The sequence below is a fragment of the Capricornis sumatraensis genome, chromosome 2 (assembly GCF_032405125.1).
Source record: "Capricornis sumatraensis isolate serow.1 chromosome 2, serow.2, whole genome shotgun sequence".
In the NCBI taxonomy this organism is placed as follows: Eukaryota; Metazoa; Chordata; class Mammalia; order Artiodactyla; family Bovidae; genus Capricornis; species Capricornis sumatraensis.
Window position 1 is genome coordinate 53,394,794 of NC_091070.1, and position 20,733 is coordinate 53,415,526.

At 44.5% G+C, this 20,733-nt stretch overlaps 1 protein-coding gene across 2 annotated transcripts in view; it reads right to left on the reverse strand.

The window, feature by feature from the left end:
- Nucleotides 1-20,733, reverse strand: part of RORA (RAR related orphan receptor A) — an 804,441-nt gene that overhangs the window by 364,203 nt on the left and 419,505 nt on the right. Inside the window, exon 1 of one of the 2 annotated variants that reach the window (XM_068964369.1) lies at nucleotides 16,240-16,372. The exons of the other annotated variant lie outside the window; for it this stretch is intronic. Within the exon in view, the coding sequence (XP_068820470.1) occupies nucleotides 16,240-16,372 (133 nt within the window). Of the gene's footprint in view, nucleotides 1-16,239; nucleotides 16,373-20,733 lie in introns of those variants that run through there. 2 annotated transcript variants of the gene reach the window in all.

Here is a 20,733-nt window from a genome sequence, read left to right on the forward strand (position 1 = left end):
TAGCGGAATTGCTGGGTCATAAGGCAGTTCTATTTCCAGTTTTTTAAGGAATCTCCACACTGTTCTCCAGACTGGCTGTACTAGTTTGCATTCCTACCAACAGTGTAAGAGGGTTCCCTTTTCTCCACACCCTCTCCAGTATTTATTGTTTGTAGACTTTTGGATTGTAGCCATTCTGACTGGCGTGAAATGGTACCTCATTGTGGTTTTGATTTGCATTTCTCTGATAATGAGTGATGTTGAGCATCCTTTCATATGTTTGTTAGCCATCTGTATGTCTTCTTTGGAGAAATGTCTTCTTTGGAGAAATGTCTATTTAGGTGAATTCTTAACCACTGGACCACTGGGGAAGTTCTCTGGATCTAATTTATATGATTCTTGGGCACAACCGCTGCCACAAAAGATGACATGAAGAGTCTCCCCACTGAAAACACACCCCTCCACCCTAATATAATTCCTGATGTTTCACCACGATAAATATATTACTTTGGTCTTCAAAGGCTTTGTACATTGTTAAGAGTCTTTTCTTAAAGGCAAGTAATGCTGAAAGCAATTTAAGGCTTTACTAGTTCTCACCTTATAGGCAGGGCCAGTTGGTTAGATGCCTTCCCACACATGACTAAGAGAAAAGCTATATGGGAACAGAACACTGCTTGGGGATGTGTTCCATTCTCCCTGAGAGTGGGGACTCAGTCTCATTCATTCATTCAAAGTCCTCTCCAATCTCTGTACAACTATTTGCACATGCTTGATATTTGTAAATGTTCTTGTATTTTTAGAAGGAAGAAGCTAAGGAAGAATGGAAGGAAGGAAAGAAGAAAGGGAAGGAAGGGAGAGAGAAAGAAAGGGAGAGAAGGAGGGAGGGTGGGGGGGAAAGGAGGGAGAGAGGGAGAGAGGGAGAGCAGATTGGAGGAAGGACTTACGAATGTCCAAACAACAAAGTATTCTTGAGACCACCCCCTGTACATACCCTTGTCAGTATGTATCCAAAGGCACCTTTCCAACTTGGGTCCCATGTGCTCAAGGACAGCCCCTACATCGAGGGCCAATGTTCAGCCTGGCTACTGCCTCCCCTGAGCTCTGAGAGGGTGCTGGCTGTCACTGAGGACTGTTCAGGGACTCTGGCAGATCAGCTGCTGCTATGCTGAGCCCTGCACCAGTTCTAGGTGCTACACTTTTTTTAAGCACTTGATTTAAATGAAGAAAGAAATTGGCTTATATTTTTAGCAGCTCCTGCTACTAAAACTCATTTGACAAAAGTGCCAAAGGGACAGTTAAGTCTGAGTATGATTTTTTTTTTTTCCCATGGAGGAGGAGGAGGGTATAATTTATCTGAAAATGACTGGTACTTTCCTGGCCTGGGGACATTATTTTACCTGCTCTCTCTTTTTTAAAGACATACTTTCTTTTTTTTCTTCCTATCAAATTTCAAACTGAAGATTATTTATTGTGTTAAGCTTCAGTCCCCAAGCCCTGACCAACCACAGAAAGGAAAAGGTGTGTAACCTCAGTTCAGAATCTTTACAACTTCCAATTATATTTTGGAATTAGATGGATTTTATTGGGTAGACCAATGCCCTCCCCTTCCCCTACCTGTGGTATAGATATAATGTCAAGGATCCTATAAAGCATAACAGTAAACCTAAATGGAAACAGTAGTAATGCTGTGCTTACATATACTGGGCACCAGACTCAAAATATATGATTTCAGAGCACCTTAAATGTTTCTATCACCAACTGGCTTTACTGTCTGTCTGAGCTCCCCTTCATTACAGAGAGAATTACTAGAGTGAAGAAATCTTTTCTAGAGTTAAGGCATTAGTCCACCGGAAGTCTCTGCTAAAAACTTTATTACTTAAGAAAGGAACATTTTAACCCAATAACACCTTGACATAAATGACTTTGAAAGATGAGTTAGGTTACAGAAATGGAGCCTTGAGAGACTGAGAGCTTTGAAGGATCTAGGGCTGGTAAGAAAATGTCTGGTGTACAAAATCCCAAATGAACTCATTTGTTCATTTATTATTTGGAAGCTTTTTCCCAGAAATGCAAAATTGTGAAGGGTGTTTATGTTCCCCAAGGGCGGTCTAAAAAAGTATGTTTCAACCATAAGGCACTTGGAGTGCAATCCTGAAGTTCTCCCCAAACCACCCTTCCTGGCAAGGCTTCCACAGCAAAGGGCGTTCAGGGACCAGTTTGGGGGCCAAGACTCCATCTTCCCACTAAATGATGTGGGAGATACCGAGCTGCGTCCTGGGAGACAGGGATCTTGAAGGAATCCAGGTGGAGGAAGGAAATACCTGTGTGGGTCCCTGAGAATAGGTCAGTTTCATCCGTGATTGTCTGCTCCCCAGGACCCCAGGGGTTATGGACTGTTTCTTATGACTGCTGTTTCTGGTCAGGATTCTTAAAGCCTTCTTTATAGCAGTTGGTAGTATTATAGCAGTCAGAAAACTACATAGTAGCCGACGTGTTATAAGCAGCCAGACACACACAGCCTCTCCTTCAGGTTTGGAGCCCTTGGTACACTGGATGCCAGGTGTTAGGTGCTCAGGGAGAACTGGATGAAGTAAGAAGGAAGTGTGTACATTTCAGAGACAAGCTACTACCAACTATGTGGGCATTTCCTTGTAGGGCATCATGAAGGTGAAGCATAGGGGACATCAAGAGCGGTGGGGAAAGGAACAGACCGCAGAGGCTTCCTAAAGAAGGAAAAGGAGGAGATGGAGAGGGAGCTGAGAACAGAGCAGTCAGAGAGGAGCAGTGCCCAGTGCGAGGAGCAGGAAGCACCGATGGGCAGAGATTCACTTCCCTGCCCTCTAAGCCTTGACTCGAGACCTCAGACTGGAGACAGCAGAGGAAAAGGCAGGTAGGATAGGAAGGTGGTCAAGGATGTGGTGGTCAATTCCAGGAAGGGAAAGCTTGGGTTGGGGTCCCAGAAGGAAACAGTCTAAGAGGTCGACAATGGAAGGGGAGGTGGAGACACTCTCTAGTGACTGTCAAATCTGGAATCAGTCATAGCAGGCGGAGGTCAGGGGTGTCTATTCTGGTACCTACACCCTCCTGCACAGCAAATGGATCCACTCCCTACCCTGGTCCAGAACCACAGGAGACACGGGACCCTTAAAGAGAAAGCTCTTGGGAGGCACTTGGCAGAAATCACCCAGGATATATATTTTTTATAACCTTAGGAATAAAGTAATAAAAGTCAAGTCTTGGTTAATAGCTTCTCCAAGGACTACGACTTTACACTCTCCTTTCCTCTCTTCTTCCTGATTCCCATTGATTTTGATTCTCTCTCATCTTCAGACAACGTCTTGCCACCGGAAGCTCCTCTCTCTCTCAAACCTGTGCAAAGGTACAGAATTCATCTGCATTCATTATGGTCCCTGGGCAACTCATTTACTTTCATCTTGTGATATCCAAAGAGTTACTCATTTACTTAGATCATTTAAGGATTTTCCAGGAGTCAGTATTAGGAATCCCCTCCCCCTAAGACTTTCTGTAGAATTGAAAGCCCTGAGGTGGGGGTGGTGAAGAGGGTGGGATGGTGGTGGTGTCTCCCTGGGGTGCCAGGGGTGGGGGTGGGGGTGTCCCAGTGAACAAGAGAGCCAGTCAGGCAGAGCATTTCGTGAGAATGGAGCAGGGAGGGGATGTCTTTCTTCTGGCCCAACCTGGTTCAGGCCTCACCTTTGCTTACTTGGATTATTGCCAGGCTAGAGACAGGATATGCCCCAGGGAGTTTCACAGCAGGAAGTGTTAGTCTCCCTTGGCATTTCTTTAAACCTTAGGGCTGATGGAATTCAGTGGGTCGCTGCTCCCTGGGGCACTGACCTGTTAAACTCTATCCCTCACTGGAGTGAAAGATGCTGTCCTTGGTTGTTGCATCAGTGATCAGGAGACAGTGGGGTAACAGAAGGGCATTTTCAAGAGCTTCCGCCATCACATCGGAAGGATGCTAACTTCTATCTCCTGCTGGGCCCAGTTTTGCCAAAACATCATGGTCCACTCCTGTCTCTGGCTTGAGTTCTCACCCGAGAGGAGCCGTGCCTCTGGAGGCCTCCAGCTCTGACTGCTTCCAGAGTCATCCATTCTTTAATCAGTACAAGCTCGCCAGGACAGCACATGGAAAGAACTGGTCAGTTCTTCCATGAGTCTTTGTCATTTTATGAAGCAATTAACAGAAAGGGTAGGGCCAGACAGTTGAGATTCCTACAAGGAGATGGGAGAAAGTTCACAAAGGTTCAGAAAATTCCTGAAGGAAAGGTCAGTGCCGGAGACAAACTCTTGCTCTGTTTATTAATTGAACCATCAATTAATTTCCAATTGGCTTCCCAATTAATTCACTCAGCAAACTCGTACCTTATTCACAACACTGTAAGACAAGGAACATGCTATCTCTGTATTAATAGTAGTTAACATGTCTTGACCATATGGTTACTTCTCAAGGGTGGGACCAAGACCTGACTAGCACTTGCCTGGCATATAGTGGGAGCATAATAAACAGTTTACAAACAGATGAATGAATAAGAGAATGAATGAAAAAATTTAAAGTGTTCCACTGAGCACATGAATTTTGTGTTAGAACTCATTCAAAGGCAGAGTCAAATTTTTGCAGGATTTTTGCAGAAAATTATCTACTTTCACTAATCTCTTCACATATTTATTCAATGGCACTTTTGCCTTTATTCTTTAAAAAAATAAATAGCTTTTTATAGTTTCAAATGTGGCATGTATTGCGCTAAAACAAAGAATAGGGGCTTACTTAGACAACGTGGAAAAGATCGATCGTTTCAAGGACAAAATCAGTTGTTCATAATCTCACCAATATGGTAACACTGTGAAGAATTTCCTTCTAGTCTTTTTTTCTATATGTACAAATCAATGAAATTGGGATCATGCTGCAGATGCAGTTTTAGATCTTGATTTTTCCACTGAATGTTCTATCATGAGCATTTTACCACACCATTAAATATTCTTTGAAAATGTTACACTTAATGGCTACATAATATTACATTACAGCTCTTCAATTCTTAACTAATTCAGATTTATTGTCCTTAATAACTCCCTGAATCACTGCACAATCAAAACTGTTCCCAAGCTTCTGTAACCATTTTAGTGGCTGATGTGGACTGAAAATCTTTACAAAATGACAAATACTTCCAGGCAAGTAAAGCTGTTGCAAGTATGGCTGGATCTCATCTTCAGCTTTTCCCCTCCTCAAAGTTACTAATTCATACCAGCACGCTAATGCCTTTGGAATGTTTATTCTCTTCAAGTTGGAGGCTCCAGGGTACACAAGAAAATAGGCATAGAGCATGATGAGAAACACATGGCAATAGTCTAGTTGGTTCACAAAACACTTAAGCACTCAAGATTTACTTGGGCAGGAGGGACCACACCTCATTTTAGGAATAGAAATATTTTTGTTGAACACCACAAAGTGATTTTGCTTTAAAAAGTTATCTTAAGGTATCAAGAAGAGAAAAACATAATTTTAAGTTGACACACAATCCATCATAGGCTTGTATCATCAGTGTGAGACTAGGAGGACAGCCTTGACCAGACTTGGTCAAGGGCCTTGACTTCCCTTATTTAGGGAAGTCCTGAATAAGTTCTGCCCTGAGTTCTCTTTCATTGAAAGACTGGCTTCCTAATGTGGCCACTGGTGTTTTCACTCCTTAGGTCCCATCCCACCCCAATCCAATCTTCTTTGGCGTGTAGTTTGACAGTTTTTGTAAAGCAAATTTGAAATTCTGATTAGGAGGGTTTTGTATGAAAAACCAACCCCAATATAGCCAGGACAAAGCTAGATGACATGTCTGGCAGGGTGGAAGTGAATGATCTCCCCATTGGTCACATCTGTGTACCATGGTCCCCACCCTATCCCCGACACATCAGCTTTAGGACTGATATCCATCTCCAAATAGTGCTGGGCACACAGCAGACCGTTTTCTGAAAGCTATGCTAGGGTGCTAACTAGCTAGTTAAAGGGATAGTCCTCTCCAGAGGGCAGGGTTGAGGCAAGTCCTCAATTTTCTACCATGGGGTCTTCTAGAAACATGCAGTTACACACCTCTGATAACATTTAAATACAAAACTCTAGATCCATGTGCTTGTCCTCACCTCATTTAGTTATTTAGGGATTAAGGAAAGAGACACATCACCCCTTGAGATGAATCCTTCTCCAGGACTTTCTCATCACGTCATTTCATGACTCCTGAACTCAAAACCATCCTGAGGACATGCCAGAGTGCATCTGAATTTCCATGTCCGGCCACATTTGTGTGTTGCAATCAATGTGAGGGTATTACAAGAAACATTTGTGGCCTATTTATACTTAAAAAAAAATAAACGAATAGAGTCCAAAGTTATCCCTATAAAACATCACTCACAGCTATGCCTCCTGGATTGGGAAAAGAAAAAAAGTTCCAGCTAATATGGCAGGATGTACATAAAGCTCACAGCCTGACTCCTAGGACAGTATTTGCCAAACTACCATTATGGATACAGCACCAGAAGTCACACAAATGATTGTTGATCTTTATTAACACTATTCTCTTCTGCCAATAAAATTTTTTCTGTGTTAATGGCACATATAGCTAGTTATGGCTCAAATATCAACTATCCCCTTCCTTTGTAGGTATGAAGACTTTAGCTGGGCACAAGGTCACCCAAAATAAAGATTTCTATTTTTCCAGACTCACTTGCAGCTAGGTGTGACTATGTGACTAAGTTCTAGCCAATGGTATGTAACCAAGGATGAAGCTTGTGACTTTCAGGTATGGCCCTAAAACTAGCAGGACAACTCCTCTCATCTTCCATGGACTTCCTGGTTTTAGCACTGAAAATCTTGAAAAATCTAGTTCCTGGAAAAAGTGGAATATCTGACCATTATCTCCCCACGACCACTTCTTTCAGCCTATTTCCTGGAGCATGGACCAGGTGGTGAGCCATCTTGGACATGGAGAAGAAGGGAAACCCTTGGAATGTCAGAAGGAGCTGGATCTGTGCCAATTTCATGGAGCACAACTGCCATACCAGCTCAGATTTTTATGTGAAAGACAATCTGCTTCTATCTTGTTAAAGGTCTCTACTACTTTCTCTGCAGCTCATCTAACCCACCAAGCCCCATCCATCTCTTCTACCATTTTGGGCTACCATGATGATTTTGTCCTTTTTCTGGATTTTAGCAACAACTGTCATTAACACATCTTTGATAAGTAACCACAGGCTTCTTTGAATAGTCATTTATCTTACTTACAGGTTTAGGTTCTATCTCTTGGGAAGATTCTAATACCCAGAGAGGCAATATGGTTGAGAACATGGCTTAGGGTTTAGAAGATCTAGGTTCAAATTTGAGTTCTAGCACTGCTACGTGGGAGATCTTGAGTGACAGTTTCCTCATTTGTAAGGTGACAGTGATTATAATACTTCCTCTTCCTATTTTACTATGTTGTTTTGAGATTAACTACTGTGAGAATCGTTCATCGACCATCAGGCACCATAACCATGGTAACTGTTCTTGAGAACTGATCTTCTCTCTAAGATTCACCAGATATCCCTAACACACTTATCATAGTGCCAGGGGCAGAGTAAATGACAACTCCACGAATCTGCACGAAATCAACAAACGAGGGGAAAAAATGTACATGTAACAGTTCATTAAATATTACAAAATCAGGCTTTTCCTGGCCATCTACTCCTTTACATGCAAAGAAGTCATGAAACATTGGGCATATATCAAACTGAGACCTCAGACCAAGTCTGCCATTGTGAGAGGTTTTAAAAAGCCACATTACTAATTAGTTTACGACAATACAGTCAAAGCACACAATCCAGTGTAGTCTCTATGAACAATGACACCTCCCTCCTCAGCCTCAATTCTGCGTGTCCCTCACCTCCACATGACACGAGGAAAAACCAAATGGGGCCCAGACACATTTTATGTCAGGAAAGAAATGACTTCTACTCAGCAAGCTGCAAAAAAGAGCTGCTATTCTCAGGTGCCGTATAGCCTAGCAGATTACCAAGGTGATGACATTAAGTTTAAGACTACCTATGAATGGAAAGATAAATGTGAGTAATTCAGGGAGGCCTCTTCAGCAAACAGCAACTGAAGGATAAAAATCACCACAAAGCCTGAGGCAGAAGAAGAGAGATGCTGCTTCTTCCAACAGTTCAGAAGATGGACCTGACCCCATCACAGACACGTAAAGAGCTTCAGCTCATCTGTTGACAGAAAGCCATCTGTTGGCCCCAAAGATGGACAAGTGCATCCTAGACATAACTGTCTCTCAATGAGGCTATGAGCTGATCCGACGGTAAAAGTTCTTCCTGACCCCCTTTTCCTCTTGTACTTTGTCAAGGCATATTTTCCCTGGGGACCCTTATTTTTGCATGACTCCCCCCTCCACAGAGCCCTCTTGGCATTCAAAACAGAAGCCAACAAACTCAGCATCACTAAGCTACAAATGACTGATAGTTCTTTTTCCTAGAAATATTTAGAATTTCAAAGAGATAGGAGGTCTTAAACCCAGGGGGTAGACTTGTAACCATGGAGCTCAAGTATGTCTCTGTGGGTAGGGTGGGAGTAGCCTGTAAGCGAAGGTGGTTTCGGATGGAGAGAAGACTCCAGTATCTTCCGAATAACATCACACAACTGCTGTCTGCACTATCTTTCCACAAAGTGGGACCAAAACACTGCACACAAATTGATCTGATCAAATCAAGGGGCCCTAAAGGGGATCAGGCTTGGCTTAAAAGCTCTTGGGCTATGAGTTAATAAGAATTTTAATAAAAATAGAAAGTATAGCCCTGGGCTGTAGTGCAATATCTCTAAGCGTTGCTGGTGTTCTATCAGTCAATCATATAATGTTTCTGATGTTTGTAAAGTGGAGAGGGTAAGCAACAACCCCGTGGACCAAATAAGGTTGCAAAAACATAACCTGCAGGAAGGTCATCAGCTCTCTGATTGGTCCTCCAGGGGCCTGAAACATACCTGAATGCGAAGTCTTCCCCGAAAGATAAGTTACCCATAAAAGAAATCTGTGTCCAACACACTTCACACAGCAAAACATTTTCACACACATTTAATTATGAAAACCTGTGATTTTAATTGGTTATCATCCCTATTTTACAGATGAGGAGTCTGAGGGTCAGACAGGTGGTGGTGAAGGGGTGGAACCTGATCCCAGGTCTCCTGACTCTTACCTTCTTTCACTAATTCCTCAGTGGTGTATTTGCATTTTAAACTTGGACTGTCTGTTTAATTACTACAATGCTCTGTTTCAGTTATGTCCATCAATGGGTATATTTCTTTTCTTCTTTCTTTTGTACTTTCTTTTTTAACTGTTTTTTAAACTGAAATATATAGTTAATTTACAATGTTGTGTTAGTTTCAGGTATACACCAAAGTGATTCAGTTATAAACCAAAGTGATTCAGGTATACACCAAAATATTCTTGTTCAGTCGTGTACAACCCCATGAACTGCAGCACTCAGGCTTCCTTGTCCTTCACTCCTTCCCGGAGCTTGCCCAAACTCATGCCCTTTGAGTCGGTGATGCCATCCAACCATCTCATCCTCTGTCATCCCCTTCTCCTCCTGCCTTCAATCTTTCCCATCCTCAGGGTCTTTTCTAATGAATCAGCTCTTTGCATCAGGTGGCCAAAGTACTGGAGCTTCAGCTTCAGTATCAGTCGTTCCAATGAATACTCAAGGTTGATTTCCTTTAGGATGGACTGGTTTGATTTCCTTGCTGTCCAAGGGACTCTCAAGAGTCTTCTCCAAAACCACAGTTTAAAACCATCAATTCTTCAAGGCTCAGCCTTCCTTATGGTCCAACTCTCACATCCATTCATGACTATTGGAAAAACCATAGCTTTGACAAGACGGACCTTTGTTGGTAAAGTAATGTCTCCACTTTTTAATATACTGTGTAGGTTGGTCATAGGTTTTCTTCCAAGGAGCAAGTGTCTTTTAATTTCTTGGCTGCAGTCACCATCTGCAGTGATTTTGGAGCCAAAGAAAATAAAGTCTCTCACTGTTCAATTATTTCCTTATTTATTTGCCACAAAGTGATAGGACTGGATGCCATGATCTTAATTTCTTGAATGCTGAGTTTTAAACCAGCTTTTTCACTCTTCTCTTTCACCTTCATCAAGCGGCTCTTTAGTTCCTCTTTGCTTTTGCCATAGGTGTGGTGTCATTTGCATATCTGAAGTTATTGATATTTCTCCCAGCAGTCATGATTCCAGCTTGTGCTTCATCTAGCCCATTATTTTGTATGATGTACTCTGCATATAAGTTAAATAAGTAGAGTGATAGTATGCAGCCTTGATGTACTCGTTTCCCAATTTGGAATCAGTCCATTGTTCCATGTCCAGTTCTAACTGTTGCTTCTTGACCTGCATACAGGTTTCTCAGGAGGCAGGTGAGATGGTCTGGGATTCCCATCTCTTTAAGAATTTTCTAGTTTGCTGTGATCCACATAGTCAAAGGTTTTAGCATAGTCAATGAAGCACATGTTTTCCTGAAATTCTCTTGCTTTTTCTGTGATCCAATGGATGTTGGTAATTTGATCTCTGGTTCCTCTGCCTTTTCTAAATGCAACTTGAACATCTGGAAGTTCTCGGTTTGTGTACTGTTGAAGCCTAGCTTGGAGAATTTTAAGCATTACCTTGTTAGCATGTGAAATGCATGCAATTGTAGTTTGAATATTCTTTGACATTGACTTTCTTTGTGATTGGGATGAAAATCGACCTTTTCCAGTCCTGTGGCCACTGCTGAGTGTTCCAAATTTGCTGGCATATTGAGTGCAGCACTTTAACAGCATCATCCTTTAGGTTTGTAAATAGCTCAGCTGGAACTCCATCACCTCCACTAGTTTTGTTCTGTTCATAGTGATGCTTCCTAAGGCTGTCTTATCTTCGTACTCCAGGATGTCTGGCTCCAGGTGAGTGATCACACCATCATGTTATCTGAGTCATTAAGATATTTTTTGTGTAGTTATTCTGTGTATTCTTGCCATCTCTTCTAAATATCTTCTGCTTATGTTAGGTCCATACTGTTTTGCTCCTTTATTGCACCCATCGTTCCATGAAATATATTCTTTTCTTCAGGTTATTTTCCATTATAGGGCCTTATTGTTTATCTGTTCTCTATATAGTAGTTCAGTCCAGTTCAGCTGCTCAGTCGTGTCCGACTCTTTGCGACCCCATGAACCACAGCACACCAGGCCTCCATGTCCATCACCAACTCCCAGAGTCCACCCAAACCCATGTCCACTGGGTCGGTGATGCCATCCAACCATCTCATCCTCTGTCATCCCCTTCTCCTCCTGCCCTCAATCTTTACCAGCATCAGGGTCTTTTCAAATGAGTCAGCTCTTCGCATCAGGTGGCCAAAATATTGGAGTTTCAGCTTCAACATCAGTCTGTCCAGTGAACACCCAGGACTGATCTCCTTTAGGATGTACTGGCTGGATTTCCTTGCAGTCCAAGGGACTCTCAAGAGTCTTCTCCAACACCACAGTTCCAAAGCATCTTTGGAGCTCAGCTTTCTTTATAGTCCAACTCTCACATCCATACATGACCACTGGAAAAACCATAGCCTTGACTAGACAGACCTTTGCTGACAAAGTAGTGGCTCTGCTGTTTAATATGCTATCTAGGTTGGTCATAACTTTCCTTCCAAGGAGTAAGCATCTTTTAATTTCATGGCTGCAATCAACCATCTGCAGTGATTTTGGAGCCCAGAAAAATAAAGTCAGCCACTGTTTCCACTGTTTCCTCATTTATTTGCCATGAAGTGATGGGACCAGATGCCATGATCTTCGTTTTCTGAATGTTGAGCTTTAAGCCACCTTTTTCACTCTCCTCTTTCACTTTCATCAAGGGGCCCTTTAGTTATTCTTCACTTTCTGCCATAAGGGTGGTGTCATCTGCATATCTGAGGTTATTGATATTTCTCCTGGAAATCTTGGTTCCAGCTTGTTATTCCTCCAGCTCAGCGTTTCTCATTATGTAAGTTAAATAAGCAGGGTGACAATATATGGCCTTGATGTACTCCTTTTCCTATTTGGAACCAGTGTGTTGTTCCAGTTCTAACTACTGCTTCTAACTACTGCTTCCTGACCTGAATACAGGTTTCTCAAGAGGTAGGTCAGGTGGTCTGGTATTCCCATCTCTTTCAGAATTTTCCACAGTTTATTGTGCTCCACACAGTCAAAGGCTTTGGCATAGTCAATAAAGCAGAAATAGATGTTTTTCTGGAACGCTCTTGCTTTTTCAATGATCCAGCTCAACTTTGTCTTTTCCCCTCTCCCCAGCCTCCCTGAATGGGGACCAGGACAGTGAAAGGACGGGTCAGTTAGAGGTAGATCCTGGGCTAGAGCCCAGAAATCTTGTCTTCCCATATTCCATGTCACAAAACCCATTTCTTTCTTGTTCATTTTCTATTCTATATTTTCTATATTTGATCACTGCATTATAATAGGAAAATAAAGTGATTAGAAGGGAAAAAAGTAAAGGCTATTTGATTGAGGAAATTTTAGATACAGGATGGAGCTTGGCTAACGCAAGTTCATCCAAAGGTGGGGCTCTGATAATTATGCAGTGAGGAGGATGCACGTATATCAATCAATGGGCTCTACACACAGGCAACCCCACCCCTCCCTGTTCACGTCAATACAGGCTTGATAGCAGGTACTACAAGTTCAACGTGTGAAGAACAGAAAGCAATGAGCCTCCTCCTTCCTTGGGAAGCAGTCGAGTGCAGAGATGCATCTGCTCCAAGTCAAGCCTCATGTCAGTCTGGAGCCTTGCCTCTGGTTTCCATCTGAACCACAAAGTTCAAGACAGCGCACCATCTATTCCTCTAAAGAGTTAAGTGGGGGCAAAGTCTTCATTATCTCCATTTTCTTTGAAACTGCAAAGGGCCCCACCTGTCAGGTTAGCACCTGATTGTTTCTTCTCATTGTGTCCAGATCCTGGATATCTGGAAGCCTCTGGAGGCAGCTACCTGTTCACTTTGCATGTGGGCACTTGGTATTGTGAAGGTGTATCTTGAAGGATGGGCTGTCTCCCTCATGGATGGGCTATCTTCCTCATCTTTGCATCCCGGTTCCCTGGCATGCAGGTTGGCAGAGGAAGTGCCCACGAATGCTTTGGAAGGGACCTTCCAAACAAAGAAGCTCAGCCATATGTTGTGGGGTGGAGCACGGCTGGTTCTCCAGAATTTTCAAGGTTTGGTGCCCCAGCTCTTCTTTGAATAGAGATTCCATTCTTGCCTATATTTATCTTTGAGGTCCTTTTGAGCCTTCACAGGCTATGGATAACCTGGGCCCTCTACCTCCCTGACTACCCTGATGCCATCCTTTTCCTTGGCATGCAGCTACTCTGAAACTATACTCATAGTTAAGTTTCATCTAACAACAGCCCTAGAGAACAGGTGCATTGTCCGCCCCACAAGCTTAGGCCTGATGCCTGCCTGCTGATTTGAGCCTGGCCTGGCCAGTAAGCAGCCTAGATTCTCACCCTGATTTTACTCCTGAACACAGATTGACCAAGGCAGTCCCTGGGTGTGGGATTTTTACCTTGGCTGTGTCTGCCGCACACCAAATATCTGCAACAAAATGGAAAACAGCTAACCAGCTGTTCCTAAACATGCTGATGTCTGGCACAGGGACGAGGCATATTCTGGCGTCTACCCCACTAACCATGGCATGCTCTCCAAGCAGGAGGGCTGACAGGGGCCCCATGTTGACTGTGGAGTCAGACTCCTGTGGTCCAGGGCTGCTGCCCTGTCTCTAAGCAGGGCGAAATCCAGCCTAAATATCACAGACCGAAAGCCTTGCCTTCTGGAAGATTGCTTTAGTGAAGAAGCATGCCGGCAGTCAAAACCAACCCGCCCAACCAGATACAACTGTCTCATATTTGTAGGTGCCCTAGGTATGACCAGGTCAAGATTTCTCTTTCAGCTTTCAGTTCCCAGGGAGCACAGTTTAACCAAAACCACATTAAAAAGCTTAGTGTCTTCTGTTTCTGATTCAGTTCCCCTGAGTAATTTTCTTTTTCACGCAAGAGAGCATTTGGATTTCCACCTGACCATCCTTGAAAAACATCCATTCAACACATTTTTATTAAGTGCTTATGTATTGGGCACTGTCAGCATAGTATTGCCTACCTTTAATGAACATAATGACCATAAGATCAAGCAGTAATTACATTAATGATTAATGACAGTAATAATTGCTATTAGGCATTGACCCTTTATGTGTGTGCATACATGCTCAGTTGCTAAGTCGTATTTGACTCTTTGTGACCCCATGAACTGTAGCCCACCAGGCTCCTCTGTCCATGGGATTTTCCAGTCAAGAATTCTGGAGTGGGTTGCCATTTTCTTCTCCAAGGGAGCTTCCTGACCCAGGGATTGAGCCTGCATCTCCTGCATTGGCGGGCAGATTCTTTACCACTGAGCCACCAGGGAAACTCTACCCTTTATGTGTCTCACTAAATAATAATCTCTTTATTTATATTTTTCATTGAATTTATCAGATCACACTAAAATATACAATTATATCTTCTTGACACTCAGATTAAGTAACTGGATTCAAAGCCACACAGTTTATAGAGGGTAGAAAGTCTAGATCAGCTTGCCTCTGGGGACCACACCCTCAATCACTGCACCATCATCACACATCCACACAGCACATGCGGCATAGAAGACCCCGAATCAGTACAATGATTTCATAACTCTGGGAAGCACCATGCATGGTATTCCATGAGACTGCCACCTACAAGAGTTGAGTGCTCTACAGCATACAAGGAAAATGACCCCTGCCTCCCGCCACCTTGCTGCAAGCTGTGAGACAAAGCAGGTCCATCCTGGCTCACACAGAGGCTTTGGAAGTGCTGGAGAAAAAAATACTATACGGGGGTGGCTATGTAAGTCTCTGTATCACCAATCGTCTCTAACATGGAGGCTGGCAACTAAGAGGCGCTGTCACATTTTTGCTGTGTGCCGAATTCAATGAATACATTTGAAAAAGTAGATGGAGGAGGAGGATGCCTAGACTGGAAGGAGAACTGAGAGTCACAGTCTACTGTGCTTAGTATGCAGGAGCAGGGTCAGGCCAAAGAGTCCTCCTCACAGGAGGATCACCCAAGAGATGGGAGCTGTGATGATGGGCAGGGGGCTCAGCCTGTGGAGCTGCCCTGAGACAGCTCCCAGTGGGCAGAGGAAGGCCTGGGTCTGCAGCAGCAATGAGAGCTGCTTGCGGTTGAGCCCTACTTTGCTGAGCATTCATGATGCCAACTGCTACCTTAACATGGGGTCCACCTTGGTTTCTTTAGGCCTCCCCATTCTGGGGTGGTCCATTCGAGCCGCAGAGGGTTTATTCACGGGGGGAGAGGGAAGAGGGAGTCCTCTTTCCTGTGGCTCACTGGCTCCAGGTGTCTTGTCCTGTCCTCGGCATCTCGTGGTCTCTTGTTTCGGGGGAGGGGTGCAGAGGGCTCAGTATGGTGCTGGGAAAAGGCAAAATCTCCCAGGTTCTGAGGCTGGATTGGGTCCAGATGCAGCTGACTGCAAAGCCTGGCTCTCTGCACTTAACCGAGAAGTCTCTGAACACTGGATTTGGAGCCACGGTGCCTTATATCCTACTCCAGCTCTAGGTGGCCATGGTTTGATCTTGGCAAAGCTAGTTCCCTACTCTGATCCTCAGCGGTCCCGCTAGGAAGAGGATCATGAGAGCTCGATGATTGCTAAGCTCTTTTCTCTCCAGAAAGGGGCCCTGCCCAAGTCCAGCCATGGTGAGACAGACAGAGCAGAGACAAGGAAGGAGGTCTGTGTTAACCAGCACATCTCCTCTCCCAGCCCTTCTCTCCACATCCCAGGAGTCGGTGGGTCTGGACTCTGGTCTGTAATGGGAGAGGATGCATTCACCATCTCCCAAAGCCTGCATCGGTGCCCCGCATCCTGCCTGACAAAGCCACCTGTCTTTTCACACTGTGGTAACTGCTCTCGAAGCCTGGCCGGCTGGAGCCCAGTGGATGGTTTTTCGAAAGCTGTTACCCCCAAAAAAGCAACACCAACTTGGGTGCGCAGATAACCATCTCTACACTGTCACACCACACGGGGAGGGAGGGGATGATCTTACCACCTCCTTCCTCGACAACAAAAGCTCCCGGAAGCCAGAGAAATTTGGGCACTGAAAGTAAAAACATTCATGGCACTTACCAAGTGTCGAGTGACTCTCTGTTAGCAACTGCAGCAGAGAACTGCAGGAAACACTTGTTTTTGTCTTTTCCCCTGGCCTCCCAGAGGCGGATCCCATCCACAGAAAGGCCGCTTGTCTAGAGACTCCATACATTTTATGTCCGCTCTGAACACTCGTGGAGACTTAGGCACTGCAAGGTGCCCTCCCAGACCTCTTAGGTTGTGAAACCCCGAGGAATCGAGGGCTGAGTGATTCTGTGCTACTAGAGAGAGAGAGAAAGAGGAAGCGAGGTCACAAGCTGGATGGCTCTGTGGCAGTCACCGCCATCCAACCAGCGGGTCAGCTGGCAGTGCCTACTGGTCATGGGTCATGATCTCTCCCTTTTTCCCTTTTTAAGGCTCTTTCTCGTCTCTTCCTTCCCTCCCTCCCTCTCATCCGTTCCTGGGAGCTGTACTGGTGCTGGAGAAGAAGCACCTGCTGTTGCTTCCTCCCTTGCAAAGAAAAGGAAGATTTAAAATGTGGTTAAGAGATATCCCACTGTTATTCTGGAAGTTAGAAAAGAGGTCAAAGGACCTGGTTTTTCTGTCCCTTTTGGGAGGGATTCTTCCCTCAGAAAGGGAGATGAGGAATGGTGAAATCTTAATTCTAAGGCCAAAGAGTCGACATTTTGGGACTCAACACCACCCCTCGCTTGTCAGTCATTTCTATCTCATTCTCCATGCCTCATCACTTCCCTCTATTTCCTATGTCCTTTTTCCCCTGGTGACTCAGTTCCTTTTTACTCATGAGGATAGTGTAAACCACCTACTCCCTCAGGGTATAAAACCATCTCAACCTCTTTCTGGATAAGCAGGACACAAATGTACAAGCCAGTCAAGGTGCCAAAGATGCCCTTGGGGTTTCTAGACCAGGGTTGCCTTCCCCCTGCCCCCATAGCAGCCCTACTCCAGGACAGCAACATGTCATTCTTCCTCCCTTCACACCTCGGTTTGGGTGGATGTAACAAGGCTACATCCTTAAAACAAGCTTGGATCCCTCCTTTATCCTGCTCCACTGTCTGAAGGCTGAATTCCCATCCCTCACTTCTAAGCCACCTTCCTTTGTTTTTTAAGTTTTAATTGGAGGATAACTGAACATACAATGGACTGGTTTAAAATTGGGGAAAGAGGATGTCAAGGCTGTATACTGTCACCCTGCTTATTTAACTTATATGCAGAGTACATCATGGGAAATGCCGGGCTGGATGAATCACAAGCTGGAATCAAGATTGCCAGGAAAAATATCAACAACTTCAGGTATGCAGATGATACCACTTTAATGGCAGAAAGTGAAGAGGAACTAAAGAGCCTCTTGTTGAAGGTGAAAGAGGAGAATGAAAAAGCCGGCTTAAAACTCAACTTTCAGAAACTAAGATCATGGCATCCAGTCCTATTACTTCTTGGCAAATAAATGGGGAAAATGTGAAAACAGTGTCAGATTTCATTTTCTTGGGCTCCAAAATCAATGCAGACAGTGACTGCAGCCATGAAATAAAAAGATGCTTACTCCTTGGAAGAATAGCTATGACACACCCAGTATATTAAAAAACAGAGATATCACATTGCCAACAAAGGTCTGTATAGTCAAAGCTATGTTTTTCCAGAAGTTATGTATAGATGTGAGAGTTGGACCATAAAGAAGGCTGAGCACTGAAGAACTGATTCTTTAGAACTGTAGTGCTGGAAAAGACTCTTGAGAGTCCCTTGGACAGCAGAGAGATCAAACCAGTCAATCTTAAAGGAAATTAATCCTGAATATTCATTGGAAGGACTGATGCTGAAGCTGAAGCTCCAATACTTAGGCCACAAACAGCAACTCATTGGAAAACACCCTGATGCTGGGAAAGATTGAGGACAGGAGGAGAAGGGGGTGACAGAGGCTGAGATGGTTGGATGGCATCACTGACTCAATAGACGTGAGTTTGAGCAAACTCTAGGAGAGAGTGAAGGACAAGGAAGGCTCAGTGCTGCAGTTCGCTGGGGTAGGAAAGAGTCGGACATGACTTAGTGACTGAAAAACAACAAGATTGTTTTACAACGTTGTGTTGGTTTCTGCCTTACAACAGCATGAATCAGCCAGAGTTACACATATGTCCTCTCCTTCTTGAACCTCCTTCCCACATCTCACCTTCCTTTTTAAAGTGCTTGTTTCTGCTTTTTCCATTCCATTCCCCCTACCACCTCCCTGGGCCCTCATCCATGGTGCTTGGACACTGGCAGAGCCTCCTCACCAACACTCCTTCCTTCGTCCAATCCACCCCACACTGATGATAAGTGGAGAGTTCCCCCAGCACCAGCTTCTTTTAATGCCGTTCCCTGCTGGAGGACCTTCACTAGCTAACCACGGGCTGCAGGACAGTGTTCAAATTCCTTCTCTTGGCAGACAGGAGCCTCTACATTCTGGCCTCAACTTAGTTTTCTAGGCACTAAAAATAAGAGGTTTTGTTGTTGTTGTTTTTCAACCTTCCGTTTATGGGACACTTCTATACTCCTGAAACAGCATTAAGCACTTCATGTGAGTTAGTTCTCAGGAGAGTCCTGTGAAGCCCTCTTATGTTCACTTCACAGATGAGAGAATGAGGCCGGCAGAGAAGAAGGAACTAGAGAAGGCTGTACGTTTAGTCAGTGGCGGCTTCAGTATTTCAACCCAGGTCTTATGATACTAAAGGGGCTTCCCAGGTGGTGCTAACGGTAAAGAACCCGCCTGCCAGTTCAGGAGGCATAAGAGATGCAGGTTCAATTCCTGGGTTGGGAAGATCCCTTGGATGAGGGTATGGCAGCCCTCTCCAGGATTCCTGCCTGGAGAATCCCATGGACAGAGGAGCCTTAGGGTCTGCAGTTCCTGGGGTTTCAAAAAGTTGGACACGACTGAAGCAACTTAGCACACACTTAATGATATTAAAGCTCACGCTCATAACCACCTCTCACCACGGCCCTTCTGCTAGGTTCAGCCTCTCCTGTACGCTGTCCTCCACACGGTCCTGGGGCTGCCACCTCCTTTTCACTCCGCCCTCTTTGTTCATTTCCTGCTTCTTTTAGGAAGCTCCATTCCTAGGGTGTGCTCCCCAAATTTTCAAACCCAAGGATCACTCAGGCAGGAGATGCGGTTCTGACTCCCACCACCTGCTGTTCAGCCCCAGGGAGATGGAGGGAGGGGCGTCCTCACAGGGCCACTGGGTGAATCCCCCCACTCCTTCTCATAGAGATCTCTGGTCCTTTCCCCCTAGCTCCCCTCAATTGTCTTCCCTCATGATGCCATTCTTGATACCTCCCTGGCCTCTGCTGGGTTGAGTTCTAGCTGTTTGATAATGCATTCTCTTTCCGTAGTTACACAGATGATCTTGCAAGGACAGTCATATGTATTTTTGTACCTTAAGTAGCCAGTTCAGTTCCTAGCACATAGAAGGAACAGCAGAATTACCAATTTAAATTAAATAGAAATGTGTCTGCCTAAGCAAAATTTTGCTTCAAATTCCTAAGTGGAAAAGCCAATGAAGGTTTCTTCCCCTGCCCCCCACCCCGCCCCCTCCACTACAAGTCTAGTAAAAGCCTTATTATAAAGGAATGGTGAAGTATCATTTTACAAGTTGCTGCCATGAGCATACATACATGCACGCATGAATGCACATGTGCGTACAAACACACACATACACACACACAGAAGCTGAGAGAAGCTGGTGCTTGGTGGCAAAGTGCAGAAAAGAAGATAAGATCACCACGCTGCAGAAGAAGGTGAGTCACATGATGATGTGGGTAACCCCAAGCACACACGATATCCTCGGCAAGGCCTAGCTCAAATCTAACCACATCATCTTTTCATGAAGCAGATATGAAAAAAATACGACTAAAACAATTACACAAAAGGTGGTTTAATACTTCTTGCCTCGATGGTATCAAAGCTACTGACTCTGGGGCTACACTTGGGGAAACAACTCTCTGAGATAAGGAGATGCACTATCTGTTCAAGAGAAGGCACAGGAAGCCGAGGGGACCAGGCAACACATAATGAAACAGCTTGTGGCCAACACGCCATCTAAAACCCAAGTGTCCTCAGGCGGCATGGGTTGTGTAAGCAGAGGAAGCCGAACCCACCCTTGTCTCAAAGTGAAGACTTTGTGGGTGACGATCTCTGTGCGTGTGTGTATCCTCACCACACATGATGGCTGAAGTGAAATTCACAGCTCCCCCACCTGTGGCTGAGATGGATGTAAAAGGAAAAGGTTGCAAAGGTGAGACTGTTGTCATGCAGCAGCCTCGAAGTCCCTTTCTGGTGTGTGACTCGCTTGCTGAATGGCTAGTGGCCCATGAATGCAAACTGAGATATCAGCATGGACAGATCAGGATGCTGATATCCTGGTATCCTGACGTAGTTAAGTCTGAATTCTCCAAGGGACAGATGACGATGGTCTTTCTCCTCTTTGAAGCTTGACTAATACCTGGCCAGTGTTTTATGGCAACATGGTTTCCTTTATCAGA